At 44.5% G+C, this 26,166-nt stretch overlaps 1 protein-coding gene across 1 annotated transcript in view; it reads left to right on the top strand.

Moving 5' to 3' along the window:
• Positions 1–26,166, top strand: part of PCNX2 (pecanex 2) — a 224,597-nt gene that overhangs the window by 75,671 nt on the left and 122,760 nt on the right. The window contains exon 17 of the mRNA XM_084623010.1: positions 23,701–23,810. Coding sequence (XP_084479136.1) covers positions 23,701–23,810 — 110 coding nt within the window. The remainder of the gene's footprint in view (positions 1–23,700; positions 23,811–26,166) is intronic.

Raw genomic sequence — 26,166 nt, 5'->3', positions numbered from 1 at the left:
CGGGTAGTTATCAATGGCTTAATGTCTAGCTGGCAGCCGGTATCAAGCAGAGTGCCCAAGGGGTGGGTCCTGGGGCCGATTTTGTTCAATGTCTTCATTAATGATCTGGATGATGGGATGGATTGCACCGTCAGCAAGCTTGCAGATGACACTAAGCTGGGGGGAGAGATAGATATGCTGGAGGGTAGGGATAGGGTCCAGAGGGACCTAGACAGATTGGAGGATTGGGCCAAAAGAAATCTGATGAGGTTCAACAAGGACAAGTGCAGAGTCCTGCACTTAGGACGGAAGAATCCCATGCACCGCTACAGGCTGGGGACCAACTGGCTAAGCAGTAGTTCTACAGAAAAGGACGTGGGGATTACAGTGGACAAGAAGCTAGATATGAGTCAACAGTGTGCCCTTGTTTCCAAGAAGGCTAACGGCATATTGGGCTGTATTAATAGGAACATTGCCAGCCAATTGGGGGAAGTGATTATTCCCCTCTATTTGGCACTGGTGAGGCCACATCTGGAGTATTGCGTCCAGTTTTTGGCCCCCTGCTACAGAAAAGATGTGGATAAATTGGAGAGAGACTAGTGGCGGGCAACGAAAATGATTAGGGGGCTGGGGCACGTGACTTATGAGGAGAGGCTGAGGGAACTGGGCTTATTTAGTCTGCAAAAAAGAAGAGTGAGGGAGGATTTGATAGCAGCCTTCAACTACCTGAAGGGGGGTTCCAAAGAGGATGGAGCTAGGCTGTTCTCAGTGGTTGCAGATGACAGAACAAGGAGCAATGGTCTCAAGTTGCAGTGGTGGCAGTCTAGGTTGGATATTAGGAAAAACTATTTCACTTGGAGGGTGGTGAAGCACTTGCATGGGTTACCTAGGGAGGTGTTGGAATCCCCATACTTATTGGTTTTTAAGGCCCGGCTTGACAATGCCCTGGCTAGGATGATTTAGTTGGGGTTGGTCCTGCTTTGAGCAGGGGGTTGGACTAGATGACCTCCTGAGGTCTCTCCCATCCCTAATCTTCTATGATTCTGTCAGGGTGTTTGACTTGGTACCACATGACATTTTGATTAAAAAACTAGAATAGTATAAAATTCAGATGGCAGACATTAAATAATTAAAAACTGGCTAACTGATAATGCTCAAAATGTAGTTGTAAGTGAGGAATAGTCATCAAGCAGGTGTATTTCCAGTGGGGTCCCAGAGGGATCAACTCTTGGCACTGCTGTTTAACACTTTTGTCAATTACCTGGAAGAAAACATAAACTCATCACTGATAAAGTTTGTAGATGACACAAAAATTGGAGGAAAGATAAATTATGAAGAGGACAGGTTACTGATTGAGTGATCTGCTTGGTAAAATGGACACAAATGAACAATATGTGTTTAAAATTTACACATTTATATTTACTTGCTTTGGGAACAAAGAATGTCGGCCACACTTACAGGAGGGGGGCTCTGTCCTGGGAAGCAGTGACTCTGAAAAACATGTGGGGCTTGTGGTGGATAATCAGCTGAACATGACCTCCTAAAGTGATGCTGTGGCCAAAAGAGTTAATATAATCCTGGGATTCATAAACAGGGGAATCTCGAGCAAGTGTGGAGAGGTTCTTTTAACTGCATTTGGCACTGGTGCGACCACTGCTGGAATACTGTGTCCAGTTCTGGCATGCACCGTTCAAGACGGGTGTTGATAAATTGGAGAGGGTTCAGAGAAGACCCACTCAGAATGATTAGATAGGGATAGATAATAAGTAAATATCATAATGCCACTATACTGAATACTGTGTGCAGTTCTGGTCTCTCTCAAAAAAGATATATTAGAAATGGAAAAGTACAGAGAAGGGTAACAGAAATGAGTTCCTTATGAGGAGAAATTAAAAAGAGAGGGACTGTTCTGCTTGGAAAAGAGATGACTAAGGGGAGAATATGATAGAAGTCTATAAAATCATGCATTGGGTGGAAAAAGGAATAAGGAAGCATTATTTAACGCTACACATAACACAAGAACCAGGGGTCACCGAATGAAATTAATAGGCAGAAGATTTAAAACAAACAAAGGAAACACTTCTTCACACAACTCACAGTGAACCTGTGAAATTTGTTGCAAGGGGATGTTGTGAAGGCAAAACTATAACTGGATTTTAAAAAAGAATTAGATAAGTTCATGGAGGATAGGTCCATCAGTGTCTATTAGCCAAGATGGTCAGGCATGCAAACCTATGCTCTGGGTGTCCCTAAGCCTCTGACTGCCAGATGCTGGGAGTGGATGACCGGAGATGGGTCACTGGATGATTGCCCTGTTCTGTTCATTCCCTTTGAAGCATCTGGCATTGGCCACTGTCAGAAGACAGGACAGACCATATAGTCTAAATGGTCTCCCCATTAAGTCCATTCTTCCTGCGTTCCCATTGGCTGGGAACGGCGAACTGGTGCCGCTGGGAGCAGCCTTGCCTGCAGACGGTCAATGTAAACAAACTGTCTTGCAGCCCACCAGCGGATTACCCTGATGGGCCACAGGTTGCCCATCACTGCCTTATAGCAATAGACTGAAACAGCTCAATCTATTTAGCTTAACAAAGAGAAGGTTAAGGGTGAGTTGGTTATAGTATATAAGTACCTACATGGGGATAAATATTTAATAATGGGCTCTTCAGTCTAGCAGAGAAAGGCATAACATGATCCAATGGCTGGAAGTTGAAACTAGATAAATTCAGACTGGAAATAAGATGTGAATTTTTGACAGTGAGGGTAATTAACTGCTGGAACAATTTACCAAGGGTCATTGTGGATTTTCTGTCAATACTGGATATTTTAAAAAACACATGCTGTAGCAATTGTTTTGGGGAAGTTCTATGGCTTGTGTTATACAGGGGGTCAGACTCAGTGATCACAGTGTCCCTCCTGGTTTTGGAATCTATGAATCAGGGTGTTTGGGTTACAAAATATGTTCTTGATGAGGCACCCGTTTACTGACAATGCTTTTGCAGTGAGGGCTTCAACTTCTTTTCCAGTGCTGTCCATATTATTAACAAAGAGCTGAGGTAGGTGAAATCACTGACCATCTCAACTGTGTGGTCACTCACCAAGATACGAGATCCTGCAAAGTGTGTGAAATTGCTGACTGAAAGTATTTTGGTTTTACCCCAATTAATTTTCAGGCTGACTTTTACCACTGAGCTTTCCAGGGCTTTAAGTGCCACGGTTAGCTCATCCATTGATTTGACAACTAGTACTATGTTGTCAGCAAAATCGATATTGTTAACTTCCTTATCAAGACATATGCCTAAAATGCATTTACTTAGAGTTTGGTCAAGCGCATAGTCTATGACAGCATTGAAGAGTTCTGGGGTGGCAATGCATGCTTTTGGGATGCCCAACTGAATTTGGAAGCCGGTGGTTCTTTTCCTGTTTACAAGAACTTGAGGAGTCGTCATATAGAAGGTGGATCATTCTATACAACTTGCAGGGAGGCCTGCGAGTTTCGGCCAAAACAATTCCCTGTCAACGGAGTCAAATGTGACCTGGATATCCACAAATGCTTGTGAACACGGCACTTGAATTCTCGTGCCTTGTCAATAAGCTGGCGCACTGTGAACATTTACTCCATTGTAGAATGACTTTGAGTGAAGTCTTCTCTTGCTCTTTAAGGTATCAGTGGCTTGGGCCAACAAGACAGAAGCAAAAACTTTCTCCAGGACGGATAGAAGAGTAATGTTGCAATAGTTATGACAGTCTCATTTGCTGCCTTTACATTTGCAAAGTGGTAAAATAAGGCCTTTTTGCCAGCTGGACAGGACCGACTCTGTTCTTCAGACGAAATCGAACAACATCTGCAGCCACAAAAGAATAGCTTGTCCAGCACTTTTTTACAGTTCTGCAGGAATTCTACAGATTCCTGCTGCCTTAATTCCCTTATGCTTCTTTGCAGCTCTGTGGATTTCATGGATAATGAATTTGCCAGGATCATTTTGTGTGAAATGAGTCAACATAGTAGCAGCCTGTGATGGTCTTGGCTTGTGGAGAGTGTTGCCTAGTGGTGAGGGCTTAGGCCCTCGATGTGGAGGGAGGGCACTTTTGGTGTGGAAGTGTTTGCCCTCCCACTCCATCAGCCTCCAGCCCAGGGCCCTGTGAAGGCAACAGAAGGGTTTGACACCAGGAGTACCTTTCAGGCTGCCCTCCCTAGGCCACTGCCTACTACCCTGCTATTGTCCAAAGTTCACAGTCTATCATGGGAGGCTCTGAAGGGGGTCAGCTCACTGGGCATAGCTGTGAAGGGTGGTACTGCTCTCTCTCTCTCTTTCGGAGCAGCAGCTTCCTCCTCTCATGCCTTGACCCTCCAGCTAGGTCAGTGCAGAGTCTCTTCCCTTCAGGGGTAGTCCATAAATAAAACAGAGGGAATCATCACAAATAAAATGAGTTAGTAGATGAGAGGGGGAAATGCCTCCCTCTCTGGATATAACAGAAGCAGGTCCTCCTTTCTCTCAGGGAGGGCACGTCAGGCAGTTGTTGAGAAAGAGATCCTGCCATCCCTCAGCCCTTTTCTTGGGAGCTGCAAAGTAAAGGTCCTTTCTCTTCCCTGGTCTGCCCACAAATGAGCCATTCTGCTCCCCTTTAATGCCTCTTCCAGTCTGTGCATCTCTTGCAGATGTGATGGGTTGGGGCTGGCTGAGCCAGAAGAAGCTTCTCAACACCTTGTTGCCCAGTCTGGGGTTTCAATACCCATCACACAGCCTTAATATCAGGATCCAAAGAAATTGGGGGTGCATCTGGCAGCTGACTGACATGTTCCTTCCAGTATGCCGTGGACTCTTCTGCATTGATTAGCTGACCTGAACTAGAATATACCACACTGAATGAATGACCTTTATCATCAGTTACTTTACGCAAGTGTTTATACAAGGGAGCGACGTCATTAATGGCAGAAGCTTCCTCGAGCGCAATAACTTTGGCTTCCATAAAAACTTTGTGGTCAGAGTATAATGCCTTGTCATTATTATTATTTAGTTTTTGCTACAAGCAAAAGGGGTAAAGCCAGAGAAGCAGCCTCAAGAAGAAAGCGAAGGTCAGAGAAGATATACTTTAGCCAAACATATAAATTATTGGTCTCAATACAGGAGTAACTGGATGAAGTTCTGTAGCCTGTGTTATACAGGAGATCAGACTAGAACTAGATGACCTAATGGTCCCTTCTGGCCTTCAAATCTATGAATCAATGAAAGAATGGGTGCCAAGTCTTAATCAATGAACAAATATTGGTCTTGTCACAGTGGAGGGCATATATATACATAAGATTATTCAAACAGCAATGTTAACACCATGTTTTGTGTTTGAGGCACTTTTTAAAAAGCATACGCTGCCATATAATTTTCAATTTTAGTATGAAGAGCAAGAAGTTACATTCTACATTTATGAACTTATGTTCTTGAGACAATGCAAGTGACCTCCATTTTTCCATTCTGTAATAACAGAAAACATATATATACCCAGAACAATAACTCAGTGGCAGTCACATTTCAGCATTGTTTTGGTTAGGCTGTAAGGATAATTTCACATGGATTCCTTGTGCTGTAATTGTAAAAGTTCACTTTGAGAGCACCATGGGAATTCAACAATTCATTTTGTATTCTTCGTTTTAACCAGTTCAAAAACCTTCTTCCACTTGTCAGTCAACTTTTCTGAAAAAAATTATTGGATAATATTTTAGCTTTTCTGCAAATAATTTCTCTGTTGGTTCTCTCAGTGAGAGGTGGAAGTATGTGGCTTCATGTGTCCATCACTTCAGAACTTTTTTTGCATGTTATAAAGAATAGGAGATACATCATTTGTGTTGCAGCTAACCTGATTTTTCCTTTTATTTCCCAAATGTTCAGTAAACAGTAACAAAAAAAAATGTTCAGAGTAATTGGTCACACCTAAAGTCATAATATGAAAAATCTCCGAAAAGGAATAACAGGAATTCAAGGCCCTAATCCTGCAAGATGTTCCACACTAGCTGACCCCAATGTGGATCCCTATTGAATGTTTTTTTAACCATTATTATATAATAATTGATATGCCTTGGATCAATCAGCAGAAAAGTTCATGAGGGGAGCAAGATTTTGAGTCATAATGTTCTTTTTGACACACTTGGCGTACAGAAGCCACCAAGTGGAGTGGTGGTTCTAAGTGACCTTGAATAATTTTTAAAAAAACTTGTAATGCCCCAAACATACAGAGTTCATTAGCTAGGCAAAATTTTATTTTGATTATAACCTTCACCTGCTGCACAATATCTTTCCATAAATCTTATACCATGTGACACTTCCACATCATGTGAGCAAAATGACACCAGCTGCCTATCTCAGCTTTATATTTCAGAGTACTGTATATTAATTTGATTGATTTTACGGGGTGAGAACATAAATGTCACAGTCCATAGATTGCTAATACTTGTTTTTGTTGCCTGGTTACAAGGACATTTTCTTTTATTCCTCCTCACCATCACTTAGCTATATCATTCTGCAAGGCATCATTCCAATTCTTTCTGGCTTTTATTAATTTACTTTTTTAGCTATGGCTTCTATAAAATTAAGTAGCCTAGGTAGGGTTTCATTGGCTCTTTTGGTCATTCCTTTCATTAGCGTATCTAACAGCATCAATTATAGAGCTTTCTCTTTCTCTTTTGAAGTGGTTGGTAACTTGTTTACTTTTGAAAGTATGAATGTTCCCTTCAGCCTCTCTTTGTTTCTGCTCTACATGTTAGTTCTGTAAGCATCAACAGAAATTGAGAGTCCTACTAACCATCCTAGAACCCAGTCTATGAAGAGGTTCTCCCTCTATTTCCTGGAGGAGGTGTTTTTATTCTTGGATATTGGATTCATCAGTTTGGAGATGCAGAGCCAAATTCACCAATGTGGAATCTGATTGATCTGAATGGGACTGCATGATTTGTTGACGTTTTCTGCCCTCTTGAGCTGTTCTCTGGCTTGTGCCCAAATATTTAAGGATTCTCTTTTAAACCCTCAGGTGTATCTTCCTGTTTCCCCACAATTATTCAGAGTGCTGGGTTTAGCAGTGTGTCACTTTTCGTCTTTACCATTCTATTTGGTTACCTTTCTGCAACCAGTCCGTCAGCATTCTGTTTTGAGGAATAATAATATACCATGAAATATTTTGGAATCACCAGATTCCTCTCTTCTGTGTTGTTCCCGCTGTGGTAGGCAGACCTCAAAATTAATGCAAAAATGATTATAACTTATTTTTTTAAATATTAGGTCCTTTACAAACTTACTTGCGCTTTTACTGAATATTAAGATATAGCTACAAGTATGTTATAGCCAGGCTGCTAGAAAATATAACACTACCTGTCTATGTTTTAGTTAGTTATGTTCTTCTTCGAGTGATTGTTCATGTGCATTCCAGTAGGTGTGTGCGAGTGCCACGTGCACAATCGCCGGACGCTTTTCCCTAGCGGTACCTGTCGTGTCGGCTGTGGAGACCCTAGCGTGGCGCCTTCATGGTGGTGTATATATGTCTCTGCGAACCCACCGCCTGCTCAGTTCCTTCTTACCACCCGTGATGGTCGTTGCAACAGCTTAGTCTCTTGCTTTTGCAAGTGCCTTATCTAGTGGTTCCCTTGTTTCTGTGTAAATAGTTAGTTAGTTAGTTGTTAATAGTTGTAAATTAGTTTAGCTTACTTCTGGGGGTTCCCCCCGTTTTATTCTCCTTGGCGCCGGGGCATGCCTCGGTTGCAGGGGTTTAAAGCATGCGAGAGGTGTGCAAAACCTATGCCAACAAGTGATCGGCATGCCGCCTGTCTCAAGTGCCTCGGGGAGGGCCATCAGACAGATAAGTGCCCTATTTGCAGGAGCTTGAGATCCAGGACTAAGAGGGAGCAGGACTATCGCCTGAAGCTCCTCTTGATGGAGTCAGCCCTTCAGCCACAGCCTGAGCCAACACCAGCATCCTCGGCGCTTAGCGCACCGGCCTCAGTGCGGGATGTCCCGGCACCGAGGAAGGACTCCACCAGGGAGCACCGGCACCGCTCTCCGGCCCAGAAGGCCAGTGCTTCGCGGCAGCACCGTTCACAGCCCCCAGTGCTGCATAAGAAAAAGAAACTAGACTGGGGACATTCCCCTGTCAGGAAGCTGAGGGGGGATTCCAGTGGGGTGCGTCCTCTGGCAGGACACCCTTGGTCTGGTCCCCAAGAACCAGCGCCGTTGACTCTGGCCCCAGTCACAGAGCCGTTGAGTCTGGCGAGAACGAACTCTCCTACCTGTGACGATTCAGAGGAAGAGCTTGACCTCCCCTCCACTCCGGACACATATGAAGTGGCTCGAGACCTCATTGATACGACGGCGCAGTACCTGGCTCCGCAGGTATGGGGCCCGGCCTCGCGAACTCAGGCACCACCCGTAGCACCGGCGACAGCACCGACTGTGGCGTCGTGCCTGGCACCGCGGGTGATTACGACACCAGTCATGACAGCGATGGCAGTGGTGGCACTGTTGGCGGCGGTGATGGTGGCGCCGCCGTTGATTCATTATCGGGGGAAGCCCATGATGTTGAGGCGCCGATCTCCATCTCCCCGGTACTGCTCCCCGGCACCGTCGGGCTCTGCTCCCCCATGGTCGAGTACAGAATACTCGTCAGAGTCAGACGCAGAATTGTCTGTGTCCCGATGCAGCCACTCCTGGTCCCGGCACCGATCCCGGCACTGTAGGCCAGCGGAACAACCGACACCAGTCGACACTTGGCCACCCCAGTGGAAGGGACCAGTGCAATGGCCTTTTTGGACACCCTGGGCCTACCACCAGGGTCAAGGTCAGGGATCTAGGCCGGTATCGGTGGCCCCCTGTGCCCCTCCATCAGCGACGTTGATGGCATGCTACACCCCTAGGGCCCCTGAGGATCCTTTACAGGACAGGGCTGTTGAGCGGCCACAAACAAGCACGGCCCCTTCTCTACCAATGTCAGTGGCACCTGAACCTCCGGTCGCGGGGTGCTCCAAGGTACCTGGCCCAGCCTCCAGAGAACCCAAGGGGCAGGAAGACCCAGTCCCGGGAACCTCTTCCTCCTCTTCGCCGGATGAGGCGGTGGTGGGCACCTCCACCACTCTACCACCAATGGGTACCAAAGGCCACCAGGACCTGCTTAGGAGGGTAGCAGTTAACCTCAACCACCAGGCAGAGGAGGTTATGGAGGACTCAGATCTGATAGTGGACATCCTCACCCCTGAGGGTCCTTCCAGAGTAACTTTGCCCCTCATAAGGACAATTCAGAACACCACGAAGGTGCTCTTGCAAACCCCGGCCTCTATACCACCAAGAGCTAAAGGGGTCGAGAGACGCTACTTTGTGCCGCAAACGGGCTATGAGCACCTGTTTACCCACCCCCAACTGGGGACTCTGGTGGTTGATACGGCAAACTACAAGGAGCGGCAGGGTCAACCAGGCCCCACACCTAAGTCACATGACGCCAAGAAGCTGGATCTCTTTGGCCGTAAAATCTATTTGACTGGGAGGCTCCAGGTTCGGGTAGCGACTCAGCAGGCAGAGCTTAGCCGACACGCTTTTAATTTCTGGAACTCACTGGCTAAATTCCAGGAGTTAATCCCGGCTGATTCTCACAGGGAGTTCGGTGCGCTCCTTGAGGAGGGTAGAGTTGTGTCTAGGACTGCTCTCCAGGCAGCCTTGGATGCAGCGGACTCTGTGGCTAGAACCATGGTCACTGCCATCACTGTGAGGCGCAGTGTGTGGCTTCAGGTTTCGGGGATCACACCTGAGGCCCAAAACACAACACAGGACCTCCCCTTTGACTGTGAGGGCCTGTTTGCTCAAAATAAGGACACACGCCTGCACAGCCTGAAGGACTCGTGGGCGATACTGAAGTCTCTCGGGCTGCACACCCCAGCACCTCAGAGAAAGCTCTTTAGACCTCAGTCCACGTACCGTTTCTACCCGGGGCACCCTAGGCGGGATCCACCTAGGAGGAGGGGCAGAAATAACAGGAGGTGCCCATCGCAATCCTCCTTGAGCCAAGGCCAGGGTTCAACCAAACAGTCCCCTGGCCCCAAGCCCAACTTTTGAAGATGCGCATGAGGATGGCGACCCAGTCGCCTTCTTGGATCGTTCCCCCCCTTTGTGAATCGACTCTCCCGCTTCTACCGGCTTGGTCTCAGATCACGTCAGACCGCTGGGTCCTCAGCATGGTGGGGGTGGAATATTCTATCCAATTCTGTTCCCTCCCGCCCTCCCATCCCCCTTCCCTGTCCCTCTTCAGGAACCCCTCTCACGAGCAACTCCTTTTACAAGAGGTACAATCACTCCTAGCTCTAAGGGCAATAAAGGAGGTTCCTCAGGAATTCAGGGGCAAGGGGTACTACTCCCGCTATTTCCTCATCCCCAAGGCCAAGGGTGGGCTTCGGCCTATTCTGGACCTACGAGACCTCAACACATACATGAAAAAGGTGAAGTTTTGCATGGTCTCTCTATCCGCCATCATTCCTTCCCTGGATCCGGGAGACTGGTACGCTGCCCTCAACTTGAAGGACACATACTTTCACATTGCTATTATTCCAGCCCACAGACGCTTTCTCAGATTCGTGGTCAGTGGCCAGCACTACCAGTTCAAGGTGCTCCCATTTGGCCTTTCCCCCAGTGGCCCCCCGGATGTTCACCAAGTGTATGATGGTAGTGGCGGCCTTCCTCTGCAGGTGCCAGGTGCAGGTGTTCCCGTATTTGGACAACTGACTCATCAAGGCCAAGTCCCAAGCACAGGTGGTGGAACACATATCCCTGGCCTGGGCTACGTTTCACAGGTTGGGACTTGAATTGAACGAGCCCAAGTCCATATTGACCCCCACACAAAGAATAGAGTTCATTGGCCCTTGCTTGGATTCCACACGTGCAAGGGTGTTCCTTCCGGAACTGCATTTCAAAGCGCTCACGGACATTATCCAGACCCTTCTCTGCTTCCCCACAACTATGGCCAGGAATTGTATGAGACTACTGGGGCACATGGCGGGCTCTACATACATGGTACAGCATGCCAGGCTGCGCCTTTGGCCCCTCCAGACGTGGTTAGCGAAGGTGCACAGACCGGGCAGGGACCTATTGGACTCCATAGTGACCCTCCCACCTCAGATTGTCCACTGTCTCCAATGGTGGCTGCAACCACAGCTGGTTTGTGTGGGAGTACCCTTTGCAAAACCTCAACCCATGCTTTCCCTTATCACAGGCGCCTCGGCGCTCGGTTGGGGAGCACATCTGGACAACGTCAGAACCCAGGGCCTCTGGTCCCATGCAGAGCTAATGTGAGGGAGCTCAGGGTGGTTCGCCTGGCATGCCAAGCATTTCAGGCCTGTCTTCAGGGCATATGCGTATCAGTGCTCATGGACAATAGTGCAGCGATGTTCTGTATAAACAAACAGGATGGTGCTTGTTCCTCTCCCCTCTGTTGGGAAGCCCTGGCGCTCTGGGACTTTTGTATCACCCACTCCATACACCTGCAGGCGTTGCACCTTCTGGGGGTGCAGAACGAGCTGGCAGACGGCCTCAGTCACTCGTTCCATGGACACGAGTGGTCCCTCAGGCCGGACGTCGCTCACTCAATTTTCCAGAGCAGGGGGCTCTCCCCACATGGACCTGTTCACGATGCGGAGCAACAGGAAGTGCCAGAGATTTTGCTCCTTCCTGAACCACAGCCCAGGCTCCACCGCAGACGCCTTTCATCTGTCATGGACAGATCACCTGCTGTACACGTTCCTGCCATTCCCCCTCATACACTTGTCAGGACACGGCTTCCTTAATCTTCATAGTGCCAGCGTGGCCCCGCCAGCACTGGTTCACCATGTTACTGAACCTCTCAGTGGACAGACCAGTAGCGCTCCTTCTCTGTCCAACCCTAATTTCACAGGACCACGGCCGTCTACGGCACCCCAACCTGGAGTCACTCCACCTCATGGCGTGGACGCTCCATGGCTGAACCCTCTTGAGCTTCAGTGCTCGCACTCGGTTAGGGAGGCCCTGCTGGGGAGTAGGAAACCCTCCACTTGAGCCACGTACCTGGCTAAGTGGAAGCGTTTCTCCATTTGGTCTCAACAAAGGGGAACTGAGCCACAATCAGCCCCAATTCCCCTTATTTTGGACTATCTTTTAGATCTCAAGCACCAATGATTAGCAATATCATCCCTAAGGGTATACCTTGCGGCCATTTTGGCCTTCCACCTGGGAACGGGGAGGGGATCAGGGTTTGGTAATCCCATGGTGAGCAGGTTTCTTAAGGGCCTCGACAGACTTTATCCTCCAGTACCTCGGCTCGTTCCCCCCCCCGCCCCAGGAACTCAACCTGGTCCTATCCTCTCTCATGGGGCCCCCTTTTGAGCCCATGGCTACTTGCTCTCTCTCCTACCTTTCTTGGAAGGTGGCTTTCGTGGTGGTTATACCCTCTGCTAGAAGGGTATCTGAACTCAGAGCACTGACCTCCGAACCGCCTTACATGGTATTTTATAAAGACAAGGTGCAGCTACGCCCCCACCCTGCGTTCCTGCCTAAGGTTGTCTCCCAGTTTCATGTGAGCCAGCACATATTTTTACCTGTGTTCATCCCTAAACCCATGCCACTAACAGGGAGCGCATGTTCCATTCCTTGGACGTTAGACGGGCCTTAGCATTTTACATTGAACACACAAAGCTGTTTCATAAGTCACCACAGCTCTTTATTGCTATTGCAGAAAGAATGAGGGGCTCCTGATCTCATCACAGCGCATCTCGTCACGGATGACGTCCTGCATCAGGACTTGCTATGACCTGGCTAAAGTTCCAGCCCCGCTGATTATGGCGCACTCTACCAGAGCGCAGGAAATGTCTGTAGCTTTCCTGGTGCAGGTCCCTATCCAGGACATCTGCAAGGTGGCAACCTGGTCTTCAGTCCACACCTTCACTACGCCATTACCCAGCAGGCGAGGGATGATGCTGGGTTTGGTAGGGCAGTCCTGCACTCAGCTATTAGGTGAACTCTGACCCCTCCCCCGGGGTAACTGCTTGGAAGTCACCTATTGGAATGCACATGAGCAATCACTCGAAGAAGAAAAACCAGCTATTTACCTCTCGTAACTGTTGTTCTTCGAGATGCGTTGCTCATGTCCATTCCAAATCCCACCTGCCTACCCGCTGTCGGAGTATTCCGGCAAGAAGGAACTGAGCAGGCAGCGGGTCGGCAGGGACATATATACACCGCCATGAAGGCGCCACGCTAGGGGTCTCCACAGCCGACCCGACGGGTACCGCTAGGGAAAAGCTTCTGGCGATAGTGCTTGCGGCACATGTACACGCCTATTGGAATGGACATGATCTCGAAGAACAACAATTACAAGAGGTAAGTAACCATTTTTTATAAAATGTTCAGGCTGGCTGAAAGAAATTGCAGAAGGTTTCTGCTTTCTGTCCCCAGGGACAAGCAAATGGCAGGAAGATAACCTCTCCTTCGCCATAAAACCATGTTTATTACCCCAAAGAGCTTTTAGACAAATTCAGAAAAGCTTCATTTTAAACTTGCTTTAATTTTCTCTATGAATTTTTTTTATACTATGTTTTGAGAAATGGATGTAAGCTTGGTTGTCGTGATTGGTACGGTGTATAATATATTTGATAGGCATTTTAATTGTAAAGACTGCAACTAATACACACAAAATGGATGTCAAAGAGAAGAGTTACTGAAGAGCCTTATCAAACATAAAGCCTAGGGGTAAAGTGGACCTATATGAAGCTCCTCCAACCTTTCTTTTCAAAGAAAAACTTCTGCTTGTCTCTTAAAAACCTCAAGGAAAAATGTATATAGTTGGAAATATTTTAAATTTTTGTTTAGTTCTTAAATATTGAAATGGGAAATAATTTTGATTGGAATATTTGCAAGTATGTTAGTTAAGTGCAAAGCTCCTAATATAATTTCCTAGTTTCATTGCTAATAGTAAAATGCTTAGAATTTAATGACCTTGCTGAGCTAGTTACTAATGTAAGAAACCATTTAATTATAGAGTATTTATATTAAGGGGGAATTAATTAATTACTGGCACTGTACAAGCAACCCTCTCAACCAACACAGAAAGACCTGAAGAATCATTTCTCCAAAAATTGTTATAAAAGAATCAACAACTTCTTAAATAACTTTTTAAACTACTGACTTTCTAAGAGTTATTTAATGTAGGATGACTGTTTTGAGAACTAAAAACTTTCATATGAAGAATAGGAGTGTTTGGACTTTTTGGAAACAGAATTTCATTTCTTGTTGAACTCTAATAAAATAGAAGAAAGATTTCAAAAATGGACTGAAAGTAAGGAAAAATTTAACTTCTAACTTCAAAAGATTATCTGGGATTTTTCTGCTACATGCAGAACAAAGGTAATTAGAAATGTTGCATATTCATTAAATAGACTGCATGTTCAGGAGCTGAAAGTGTCACCTAAGCCAACCCTGGTGGTATGGAGCCAATGAAGAAATTCTAGGAACCAATTTGAATCTAAACAAGCTTGGAAGAGGTAATTTTTCTATAATTTCATGGAAATAGGAAAGAGAAAAGTATAAAAAAACTCTGAAGTGAGCACCTCTGCTACCCTGCTTAAACAGCAAGCACTCCACAACTCATCCTGCCTGTCTCTAAAAACAAGCTACTACAAAGAGCTTAGAAGAACAGAAAAGACTCAAGAAGAAACCAAACCAAAGAAACCTCCCCAAGATTTCAACATGGATTGGTGAGAGAAAATTAACCAAAATACTGCCAAGGGATTAGATTTAAAATGTCTTATAATTTTGTTAGGATATGGAAATGCTGTGATAATTTAAAATATTAACAGTTTCTCCTGTTAATCACCAAATGGTTAGACCAAGTATTCCTGGAGATGAGACGGACTAAACATTGGTAAACAGAGAAATAATGGGATTAAGTTGGATTTAAAATTCTTAATATTCATAATTGGCCTGTTTTAAAACAGCTCCTTAAATGGCTTCTTCTAAGTAACACATTTAAATATTTTCTTCAATTGCATAGGATTTAGTTAAGATTGCTTACTTTGCCCAACTGTAAATTGTCTGGTTATTTAGAATAACTAACAGCATCCACCTGCCATTAGACAAATTCTGTTGCCCATACATAAACAGTTTTAAATTATCTAATAAGGGCTTGTCTACACGGTGGAGTAATGCACACTACAGGGGTGTGATTTCTAAAGAGAACTAATGTGTTGTGCATTAATTGGTGTATGTAGGCTCTGCTGGTGCACACTAAATGTTCCCTAGTGCACTTCAATGTAATACTGTTTCAAACAGCACTGTGTTAAAGTACACCAGCAGGGTTCACACAGACCAGTGAATGCACAACAGATTAGTGCGCTTTAGAAATGACACCCCTATAGAGGTATTATCCTTCTGTGTAGACAAGCCCCAAGATACTTAAGACAGCATTTCACAATAGTTGTAGGAAACAAGATACTTTAGTCTTAACTTACCAAAGAAAGAATGCCCCCAGAAGCATTTCACACTTAAGGGTGTAATCTCTGGTAAAAGCTCTCCACAGATAGACGTACAGAAGAGATTGTAACGGACATAACTATTTTATCATTAGGCTTAATGCTTAATGTTTACTTTTCCTTAATAATAAAATAGCCATGATTAATAATTCTGATTATTTTGCTTGGTCTCAATACTGATGGTTCTCTAACGACTGTAAAAAACAAAACCAAAAAATCCATGCAAGTAAAATAGTGGGAGCCACATCTTTGAGTTGGCAGTAAACTCAGTAAATTAGTAAGACCTGGCCTACTATTTCTTGTTGTGCTCAACTAAATATTTTTAGTAATTTTTTAAATAAATGACTTGACATCCAACAATTTAAAACAGGAGTCGGCAACCTTTTAGAAGTGGTGTGCCGAGTCTTCATTTATTCACTTTAATTTAAGCTTTCGCATGCCAATACTACATTTTAATGTTTTTTAGAAGGTCTCTCTATATAAGTCTATATATTATATAACTAAACTATTGTCGTATGTAAAGTAAACAAGGTTTTCAAAATGTTTAAGAAACTTCATTTAAAATTAAATTAAAATGCTGATCTTACATTGCTGGCCCGCTCAGCCCGCTGCCGGCCTGGGGTTCCGTTCACCTAGGCCAGCAGCGGGCTGAGCGGGGCCGGCGGCTGGGACCCCAGCTGGCAAGGGGCTGGCAGCCAGGACCCCAGACCAGCAGCGGGCTGAGCGGGGCCGGCGGCCGGGACCCCAGACCAGCAGTGGGCTGAGCAGCTCAGCCTGCTGTTGGTCTGGGGGTCCGTCCGCCAGCTCCTGCCAGCCAGGGTCCCGGCTGCCGGCTCCTCTCAGCCCCGCTGCCAGTCTGGGGTCCCGGCCCTGTCCACATCGAGTAGGTACCTACTTTCTCCCTGGTTCTGGCTCATTCTCTTCCTCTCTCTGCACTGAGATGAGGGTGGGAGTGCACTGAGAACAGGGCTGGGGGTGAAGAAGCAGGCTGGGGGTTGGGGTGTAGGGTCTGGCCAGGAGCTAGAATGAGGGAGGGAGCTCTGGGTTGGGGCAGGCGGTTTGGGAGTGGAGCGCTTACCTGGGCAGCTCCCATTTGGTGTGAGAGGTGCAGGTGGGAATGTGGGTGTGCGTGTGCAGGAGCTCCCGTTCGGTGCTCAGGGTGGGGATGTGGATGTGGGGGTGCAAGTGTCAGGGCATGAGGTGTGGGGGGTGCAGGAGTCAGGGCAGGGGGCTGGAGGTGTGTGAGGAGGGTGCAGGAATCAGGGCAGGGGGCTGGAGGGCTGGGTATGTGTGGGGGGTACCAGAGTCAGGGCTGGTGTTGTGGGGAGTTCAGGGGTCAGGGCATGAGGCTGAGGTGTGTGGGGAGTGCAGGGGTGAGGGCAGAGGGCTGGCAGTGTGGGCTGGGGTGCTCCCAGCCCCCTGCCCTGAGCAGCTCACGGCAGGGAGCTGGAGGGGATATGCCGATTCCACCCCCTTCCCCAATGTCCCTGGAGCAGAGAGCACACTGCGGCTCTGCTTTTCCCTCTCCCGCTTCGTAGTAAGGGCTGACAGCTGATCGGCCGCAAGGAGGGAGAGAAGGAGGGGCAGGAACCCTGCACACTGGGGGAAGAGGTGAGGGGAGGGGGAAGCTTGCCCGCCCTGCAAGGAGAGAGCGCTGGGCGGAGAAGAGTGGGCTGGGCAGGATTTTTAATTGCATGCTGCTGTCCCCAGCAGGTAGCAGCGTGCCATTAAAAATTGGCTCGCGTGCCGTAGGTTGCCAACCCCTGATTTAAAATTAGCCCTATTTGCACCACATAGCCACTGACTTTGATTTGTGGCTTATTAAATCCAAATTAATCCAAGTTATTAAGATCCAAATTAATTTTTCTATAGTTTCTTTTAATTGTTTAAGGAACTTATGGGTTATCTTAATCATCATGGGAAAAAAGAGATATTGGATCTAGGAAAAAATATTAATCTGAAGTAAATGTACTCATTTTATAAGTGGCATGGGTGGCCTGTTCCATCTCTAGATAATTGCAAATTGTCTTCATCAGAAGTGTATAATCCGTATGTAAGTAGCTATGCTGTATGCCTGGAATCAAATATTAAAAAATAATTTACCTGTGGCTTTTGGTAGGCAGTTTCTAAATTTCAGTGCCTATTCTAAGCACCATTCAGAACATCTTAGAATTAGTATAGTTTGATTTGTAGTCTGATTCAGGCCCAAACTCAGCAGTCATAATAATGAGTGGAGCAGTGCTTCTTGATACGTGCTTTTTAAGAACACTAACTTCATCCATGCACTAATAATTTGGTATATATTTGTGCTAATTAAAGTTCTACCGTGGCAAAATATAGAATGCAAAGCTCCCTTTCAGACAGCTAGAACTGCCCCCAAAATGTTTTCAAACAAGACCGAATGGACCCTCGTGTATACATAGAATTCCCAGATGAGTAAGGGAGCAAATATAGAATTATAGGCTTATTGCACAGTTTTATTTCAACCACATAAAATACTTCAAGCAGATTTCTGGAGACAGGTTCATCAATTCATATACTTCCCAATTTAGAGACCCTTGGGGTCCAGGGAAGAGCTATTAAGGATGTAAATTTTGGAGAGGGTCGTCAAATACTATGCTTTGCAATGAGCAGTAAGTTATTTATAACTATATCCGTGTCCAAAAACCCATCTTTTGTTGTATTTCAGTGTTTTTCACTGGTGATGAAAATAATATCTTCTGGATTTAACAAAAAGAATAGTAAAATGTGTTTGCAGAAACCTGTTTGTAGAAGTCGAGAAGGTCCAAGATTAGTTTTATGTGTTAGAGAATGAGTATATTACTGTACAGTGCCACATAGTAAAGTTGAATGGAAAAATCTTTCAGCAATTCCTGTCTAACCCCCTATTTTTAGAGTTTTGTAACTAGTAAATTGAAAACTAGCTGAAACTTAGGTCAAACCAAGCACATGGAAACTTCATTTTTAACACTGGCTGTTTTCAAGGTTTATAAATATAAAAAGTGTTACCATTTTTGGATACTTTTTGGGATCCTTATAATGTTTTTGAGATTTATGACAACTACAAAGATGTCAGCAAGGGCTCAGTGCAAATTCAGTACAATGTATTATTTATTTATTTGTGTTACAGTAGCATCTAAGGGCTCATGTCATGGACCCAAGACCCCATTATGCTAGGCACTGTACAAACACAGAACAAAAAAAAGACAGTCCCTGCCCCAAGGAGCTTACAGTTGAAATATAAGAGAAGAGACAACAGATGTATACAGCCAGGTGGGATTATAAAGAAACAGTGAGACCATGTTAGTCAGCATAATAGGCAGCGGTTTCAGCCCACAAGTGGCTTAACTGTTGCCAAGTTTTTTTGTAGGCACCATGGAACAGGAGAGAAAAGAAAGGTTTTGAAGGAGAACAATGAGGTAGCTTTGCAGAAGTTTATGGGGAGCTCCTCCCTTCACTCTAATAACTTTTCTGCCATCAACAAATCATCTAAATAAATCAACATTATGATTCTTACTTCTGGATTGACATAAATGGACGAATGAACATAATAAATGCTCCTAGGGTAACTCACAGTCCTCAATCATTAGTGTTCATTGAAAATAGAATACACTTGGTACCAAAATACTATGGTTAAATTTGTGGAGAAGTTTGTTACAACCACGGGGTTCCACTTGCTCATAACTTTCAGAAAAATTATTTTTGGCTAAAGTTTGCCTTGTAAGATCTCAGCCAAGAGGTAAATATTTCACAAGAATGAGGAGTGGGGTTTTTCCCACTTATTATTACCATGTCTTTAAAAGTAAAGGAATAAAAAACAGCTGAATTTCAAAACCTGCCCTGTAAATTGTGCTCAGAGTACTGTGTGTCTAGGATGGGGCAGGGACAAAAATGGCTGAATGATGATAAAATTATAAGTGGTTGCAAAATCACTTCTCAACATGCATTGCTAAAATATATAGGGTTAGGGTTAAAACTCAGAACCTATACATCACGTCTTACACAACGGGTGCTTGTCTCAGCATCCAGCTACACTGCAGCCAGTGACCAAGCAACTCTTGCAGCCTTTATACTTTCACTCCTGGTGTGGTAGCAGCAGCCTGCACTAGCTATCTGCGATGAGGGGGATGTTCCGAATCAAAACAACCCTGATTACTACATGTTACCACAGTGATTCTACCATGTGCAGGACCTTCTCTGGCATTGAGTGGGGAGCAGGATTTACTACAAAGTACCTTTGAAACGTAAAGGTGTATCAGGCTTAAGAAGCCTTTTCTTTTAAAAAAGGGGACAAATGACATGAGAAAGTGGTTTTTTTGTTTGTTTGGATACTTCTACTATGCCTAACTTTTTTTAAAAAATGTTTTTTATTTCTAGGGCAACAAACTTTTAAATTCCAGAAAAGCTCTTATCCACCTCTTAATTGGTTATTTTGGGAGTAGGTGAACCTCTGATGAAACAGAATTTTTTTTTCTTTCAGCCTCAGTGTTTATTTAACTCACCACTTTCATCCTTAACCCTGCACCTGCATTTCACTTGCTTTAAAAACCACTATTTGTGTGTGTGGATCAAAGTCAAAATTGTATATGGAATGAAAGAGCAAGACATCACCTAAACAGAATGAAGGCAACTAGGAATACAAACTCCCTCTCCGGAATGACAGATAACATCACCATCCAGGAGTGAAACCTGTCATTCCTTTCCCCCCAGGGAGAAGAATCATTGTCCAATTATTGACTATGTTGTTCTTTCAGCTTTTTTAATTTAGAGCTCTACCAGACATCATAAGCCAGGAAGGAAAATGACAAAATGGATATGGGTTCTTTACACTTTTTGTAAAACATACCGCATTGGCATAGAATGTGTTTTCCCTGATTGCTGTGTAGTTTAATTCTGAAGAGCAGTAAAGAGGTAACTAGCTGCAGAAGAGGGGACAGGCTAAGAACAGAGAGATGCATTACATAATGGACTATTGAAGTCATGTAAAAGAATATGTATGATCATCTAGGGTTTATTTAATACTAGGAAGGGGAAGGAGTTATGTCTCATACAGTATAAAGTAGTTTTGAAATTGCAAGGCTCTTTAATATATTTCAATTTTGGAAAAGAAGTTATACACCCAAGGGTCAGTTGTGGCTTTGACATAAGACACATGTATGGGGAAGTGTGTAGCTGCACTGTGTCAGATGCAGATTATGACTCAGTCATATTATGAAGTATGTATTTGATGGAGCCATTTTTAAGATACTGGTCATCAATTAATTATCATCAAAGTTTCCACGAATATTCTGAGTTGAAAATAAACATGGAAAATTTTAGCCCAAAGAGCAGTTTTTTTAGAAAGTTAGGAACAACTGAAAGTGGATGCTGGAGCTGAGCCTTAACAATGGCAACCACTGTTTTACCCCTTCTAATAATAAATAATAATGTTAAGAGTGTTTGATCCTTGCAAGAGCGTTGTTCATGCCTGCATTTTTTGTTTGCATGTTGCTGTTTACATTACCATAGCCTACAGAACTTGGCATATCTCTCTGTCTGGAGGAACCAACTAGGGGCCATGCTCCTCTTGACCTGCTGCTCACAAACAGGGAAGAATTGGTAGGGGAAGTAGAAGTGGGTGGCCACCTGGGCAGCAGTGACCATGAGATGGTTGAGTTGAGAATCCTGAAAAAAGGAAGAAAGGTGGGCACCAGAATATAGACCCTGAACTTCAGAGAAGCAGACTTTGACTCCCTCAGGGAACTGATGGGCAGGATCCCCTGGTAGGCTAATATGATGGGGAAAAGAGTCCAGGAGAGCTGGCAGTATTTTAAAGAAGCATTATTGAGGGCACAGGAAAAAAACATCCCGATGTGCAGAAAGAATAGCGAATGTGGAAATTTGGACAGATAACTAAGGAGGAGTATAAAAATATTGCTCGAGTATGCAGGGGTGTAATCAGGAAGGCCAAAGCACAATTGGAGTTGCAGCTAGCAAAGGATGTGAAGGATAAAAAGAAGGGTTTCTACAGGTATGTTAGCAACAAGAAGAAGGTCAGGGAAAGTGTGGGACCCTAACTGAATGGGGGAGGCAACCTAGTGACAGATGATGTGGAAAAAGCTGAAGTACTTAATGCTTTTTTTGCCTCAGTCTTCACAGATAAGCTTAGCTCCCAGACTGCTGCACTGGGCAGCACAGTACGGGGAGGAGGTGAGCAGCCCTCAGTGGTGAAAGAACAGGTTAAGGACTAGTTAGAAAAGCTGGACATGCACAAGTTCATGGGGCCAGATGCAACGCATCCGAGGGTGCTGAGGGAGTTGGCTCATGTGATTGCAGAGCCATTGGCCATTATCTTTGAAAACGCGTGGCGATTGGGGGAGGTCCTGGACGACTGGAAAAAGACAAATATAGTGCCCATCTTTAAAAAAGGGAAGAAGGAGAATCCGGGGAACTACAGACCGGTCAGCCTCACCTCAGTCCCCGAAAAAATCATGGAGCAGGTCCTCAAGCAATCCATTCTGAAGCACTTGGAGGAGAGGAAGCTGATCAGGAACAGTCAACATGGATTCACCAAGGGCAAGTCATGCCTGACCAACCCGATTGCCTTCTATGATGAGATAACTGGCTCTGTGAATATGGGGAAAGTGGTGGATGTGATATATCTTGACTTTAGCAAAGCTTTTGATATGGTCTCCCATAGCATTCTTGCCAGCAAGTTAAAGGAGTATGGGCTGGATGAATGGACCATACGGTGGATAGAAAGCTGGCTACATCGTCGGGCTCAACGGGTAGTTATCAATGGCTTAATGTCTAGTTGGCAGCCGGTATCAAGCAGAGTGCCCAAGGGGTGGGTCCTGGGGCTGGTTTTGTTCAACGTCTTCATTAACGGTCTGGATGATGGGATAGATTGCACTGTCAGCAAGTTTGCAGATAACACTAAGCTGGGGGGAGAGATAGATACGCTAGAGGGGAGGGATAGGGTCCAGAGGGACCTAGACAAATTGGAGGATTGGGCCAAAAGAAATCTGATGAGGTTCAACAAGGACAAGTGCTGAGTCCTGCACTTAGGATGGAAGAATCCCATGCACCGCTACAGGCTGGGGACCAACTGGCTAAGCAGTAGTTCTCCAGAAAAGAACGTGGGGATTACAGTGGACGAGAAGCTAGATATGAGTCAATAGTGTGCCCGTGTTTCCAAGAAGGCTAACGGCATATTGGGCTGTATTAATAGGAACATTGCCAGCCAATTGGGGGAAGTGATTATTCCCCTCTATTCGGCACTGGTGAGGCCACATCTGGAGTACTGCGTCCAGTTTTTGGCCTCCTGCTACAGAAAGGATGTGGATAAATTGGAGAGAGACCAGCAGAGAGCAAAGAAAATGATTAGGGGGCTGGGGGACATGACTTGTGACGAGAGGCTGAGGGAACTGGGCTTATTTAGTCTGCAGAAGAGACGAGTGAGGGGGGATTTGATAGCAGTCTTCAACTACCTGAAGGGGGGTTCCAAAGAGAATGCAGCTAAGCTGTTCTCAGATGACAGAACAAGGAGCAATGGTCTCAAGTTACAGTGGGGGAGGTGCAGGTTGGATATTAGGAAAAACTATTTCACTTGGAGGGTGGTGAAGCACTTGCATGGGTTACCTAGGGAGGTGTTGGAATCTCTATCCTTACAGGTTTTTAAGGCCCGGCTTGACAAAGCCCTGGCTAGGATGATTTAGTTGGGGATTGGCCCTGCTTTGAGCAGGGGGTAGGACTAGATGACCTCCTGAGGTCTCTCCCAACCCTAATATTCTATGATTCTATGCAGGCTATTGAGAAAGCTTGCCGAAGGTTGAGTAAACAACCTTTGATTTTAAGGTTTAGCAAATAAAATGCAATTTATTTTATGCACATCTCTAATTTGTTCTTTTAATGAGGATTATAAATTTTGCCTCTGGTTTTTAGTTAGAGGTAAAAAATTCTGCTTTTCATGTGTTTTCTAGTTTCTTTTCTAGTTGCTGATTATGGAGATATTTTTGTATATCGTTTGTATAATTCTAAAGTATGTCTGTAACATCTCAGCTATTCTCACAATAATAGATTGTGTAATGAGAGAACTAAAACTCCTTGATATAGGATGTATTGAGTACTGTAGATCTCCACTCTATATAGGATTTAGCTTCCTTTAAAAAGTAAGTTTTGCATTCCTAACATAAAAGTATTCTCCTTTTTGTCCTTCCCATTAGGAACCATGGGATGCTCGACACATTCCAGCACTGTTCTCTGCTTTCTGTGGCCTTTTAGTTGCACTTTCTTATCATCTTAGTAGGCAAAGCAGTGATCCATCTGTACTTATGTAAGTTGTCAGCAAACTTTTTTTATTGGTTATATTATATGGCATGTAGACTATTGCACAGGGTGATATTTAAGTCTGGAGAGGGTGATTTCTGAATTCGGTAACTTGGGACATCTTCTGACAAAGTTGGTTGTGTAAACTTGGGTCTCACTGGGAAGAAACATACTGAAAAAGTATGATAAAGGAGGGCTTTTATGGTTATTGTTACCAGTGTTTTAGAAAACATTCTTTTTTGAAAGGGACTGGATATCTCAAGGACTAGCAATAAGATACACATTTACCTCTAGATAACTGGTACAAAATAAGGTACTGATCCTGCAGAAGTTCATGTATGTGCATAAGTGTACTACCATGAGTAGTCCCATTGAAATCAATGAGATGATGTACAATCATAAAGTGAAGTATTTGCTGGATCAGGGCCAAAGACTATTGTCAGTGGCTGAAAGGTAGTGTCCTTAGTTTGGTAGCTTGTATGAAATATATTTTGGTCTTGGTCCATTCCAGTAGCCAGCTGTCTCCATTGCAAAACTACCAGCAGATTTGTCAGTAAATGGTGCCACTGTCAGTTGTCTTAGCAGAAAGAACAATGAATGAATAAACAGAAACCAAGCTATTCAATTTCTCATCACAGGGTACCCAAAATACTTTGATGAAATGGGAAGTGTTCACACTTGCTGCCCATGGTGTATCAGTTCGGTAAATGAATAAAGGGCTTCAACCACCAGGGCAATAAATCTGGTACTTTTCATCAGTACTAAGTTATTTGGGTCAGATTTTGCTGTCTGGGAATTATATGATTAACCCTTATGGAACCAGCTAATCTCCAATGGATGCCACCTGAGGACAGGCTAATTATCAGGGTTTGGGGAGATGCATTAGAAAGCACTATAAGAAGCAAGAGGAAGAGTTTCTGACCCTTGGGAAGCATGACCTGATCACAACTCTTTTGTCATGTCAGTTCCATTACCTTTGCCTCTCCACTGATGTTAACTGCTCTTCAAGGTAGTAAGCATTTAAAGCTGAATCCAGGGACTGTGAAGAACCAGTGTAGAAAAAGCAACACGATGATCTGAAGGTTGGGCTGACAGAAGCAGAGGTGCAGCTAGAAACATGGGGCCCCCTGCCATCTTGGTGGGGGCCTTTTTTGGGCATTCACAGAGAGAGCCAGGTAATACTGAGGGAGACAATGGGGAGTCATTCTACGCAGGGGAGGAAACAGGAATGGGAAGGAAGGTGAAAAGGAGCTGTGGCATTAACTGAAATTCTTAAATTCTTCAGTGTGGTTTATGTAAATCCTGTCATCATCCTCATGATCCCTGGGGACAGATAAGTTAGATAACTACATGCTGCTGTATTCTGTGTGCGGTGGAAGTGCAGTAAGAAGTGCTTCCACTTACTTTCCTGTAGCCTAATCCAATACTCATTGAATCTTTCCAGTCCTTTCAATGGGCTCTGGATTAGGTCCACTATGAGTGACATATAACTCATTCTACAGGATGTTATAGAATACAGAAATGGTTGTGGGGTGAAGTACCATTACACACAGGAGGGCTTATTCAGTTTTTGTGTAAAATACACACAGAAAAATACCAAATAAGCACTCAAGAATGAGTTCTTTAGATTTTAAATGTGTATTTTCCTCAGGATATAATTCACAGTCCATTAGTATCTTTAATTAAACAAAAACTCTTATCTTTTGTTTTAAATAAGATGTTTTGAATCCCTGAATTCATTGTTTGGCCACCTTTTAAATCTAGTTTCTAATCTTCTAACGACCTTAATCAAATTCTCAGTAGTTCAAATAATTGTTAAATGTCTTGTCTGAGATTAAAATATGAGTTTCTGATTCTACAACAACATCAAGTATTCATTGTATAATCAAGATTAAAATGTATAATCCCTAAAAAGAGGTTTAAGATATCTTTTAATGACTGAATTTAACTAAATGGAGTTTAGGGGATTGGAAACAGTATTTAAGGGATGGCCTCCGGCATAAGTTTTAAGATGAAGGAGAAGGTGTTTTGTAAAACTAAAATGAGGATGAACATGTAATTTTTATTGAGATGAGCATTTTACCCTTTGTAATATCAGTGTTTGACATCAGAAGTGGCACTAAAGAACCCCCTTGCCAGCATCCTCATTAGTGGTCAAAGATTAGAAAGAGCATGGAACTGAACTATCCTCTCATGTGGTCCCTTCCCAATTAATGCTACTGTGCTGATTCTAGACTACACTTCCTTATTGGTGAGGAAGCTGACACTGCCCTGGTCAGATTTTCAGCTTTTCTATAGCAATCTCCTGCTATCAACAATAGAATATATGTATGTAAGGGTAAAGTTGGTCTCTAAAATGTCTC

Source organism: Lepidochelys olivacea (assembly GCF_965140295.1).
Source record: "Lepidochelys olivacea isolate rLepOli2 genome assembly, chromosome: 3".
NCBI classification, from domain to species: Eukaryota; Metazoa; Chordata; order Testudines; family Cheloniidae; genus Lepidochelys; species Lepidochelys olivacea.
Note: the sequence above shows the minus strand (reverse complement) of the source record. Positions and strands in the feature narration are given on the sequence as shown.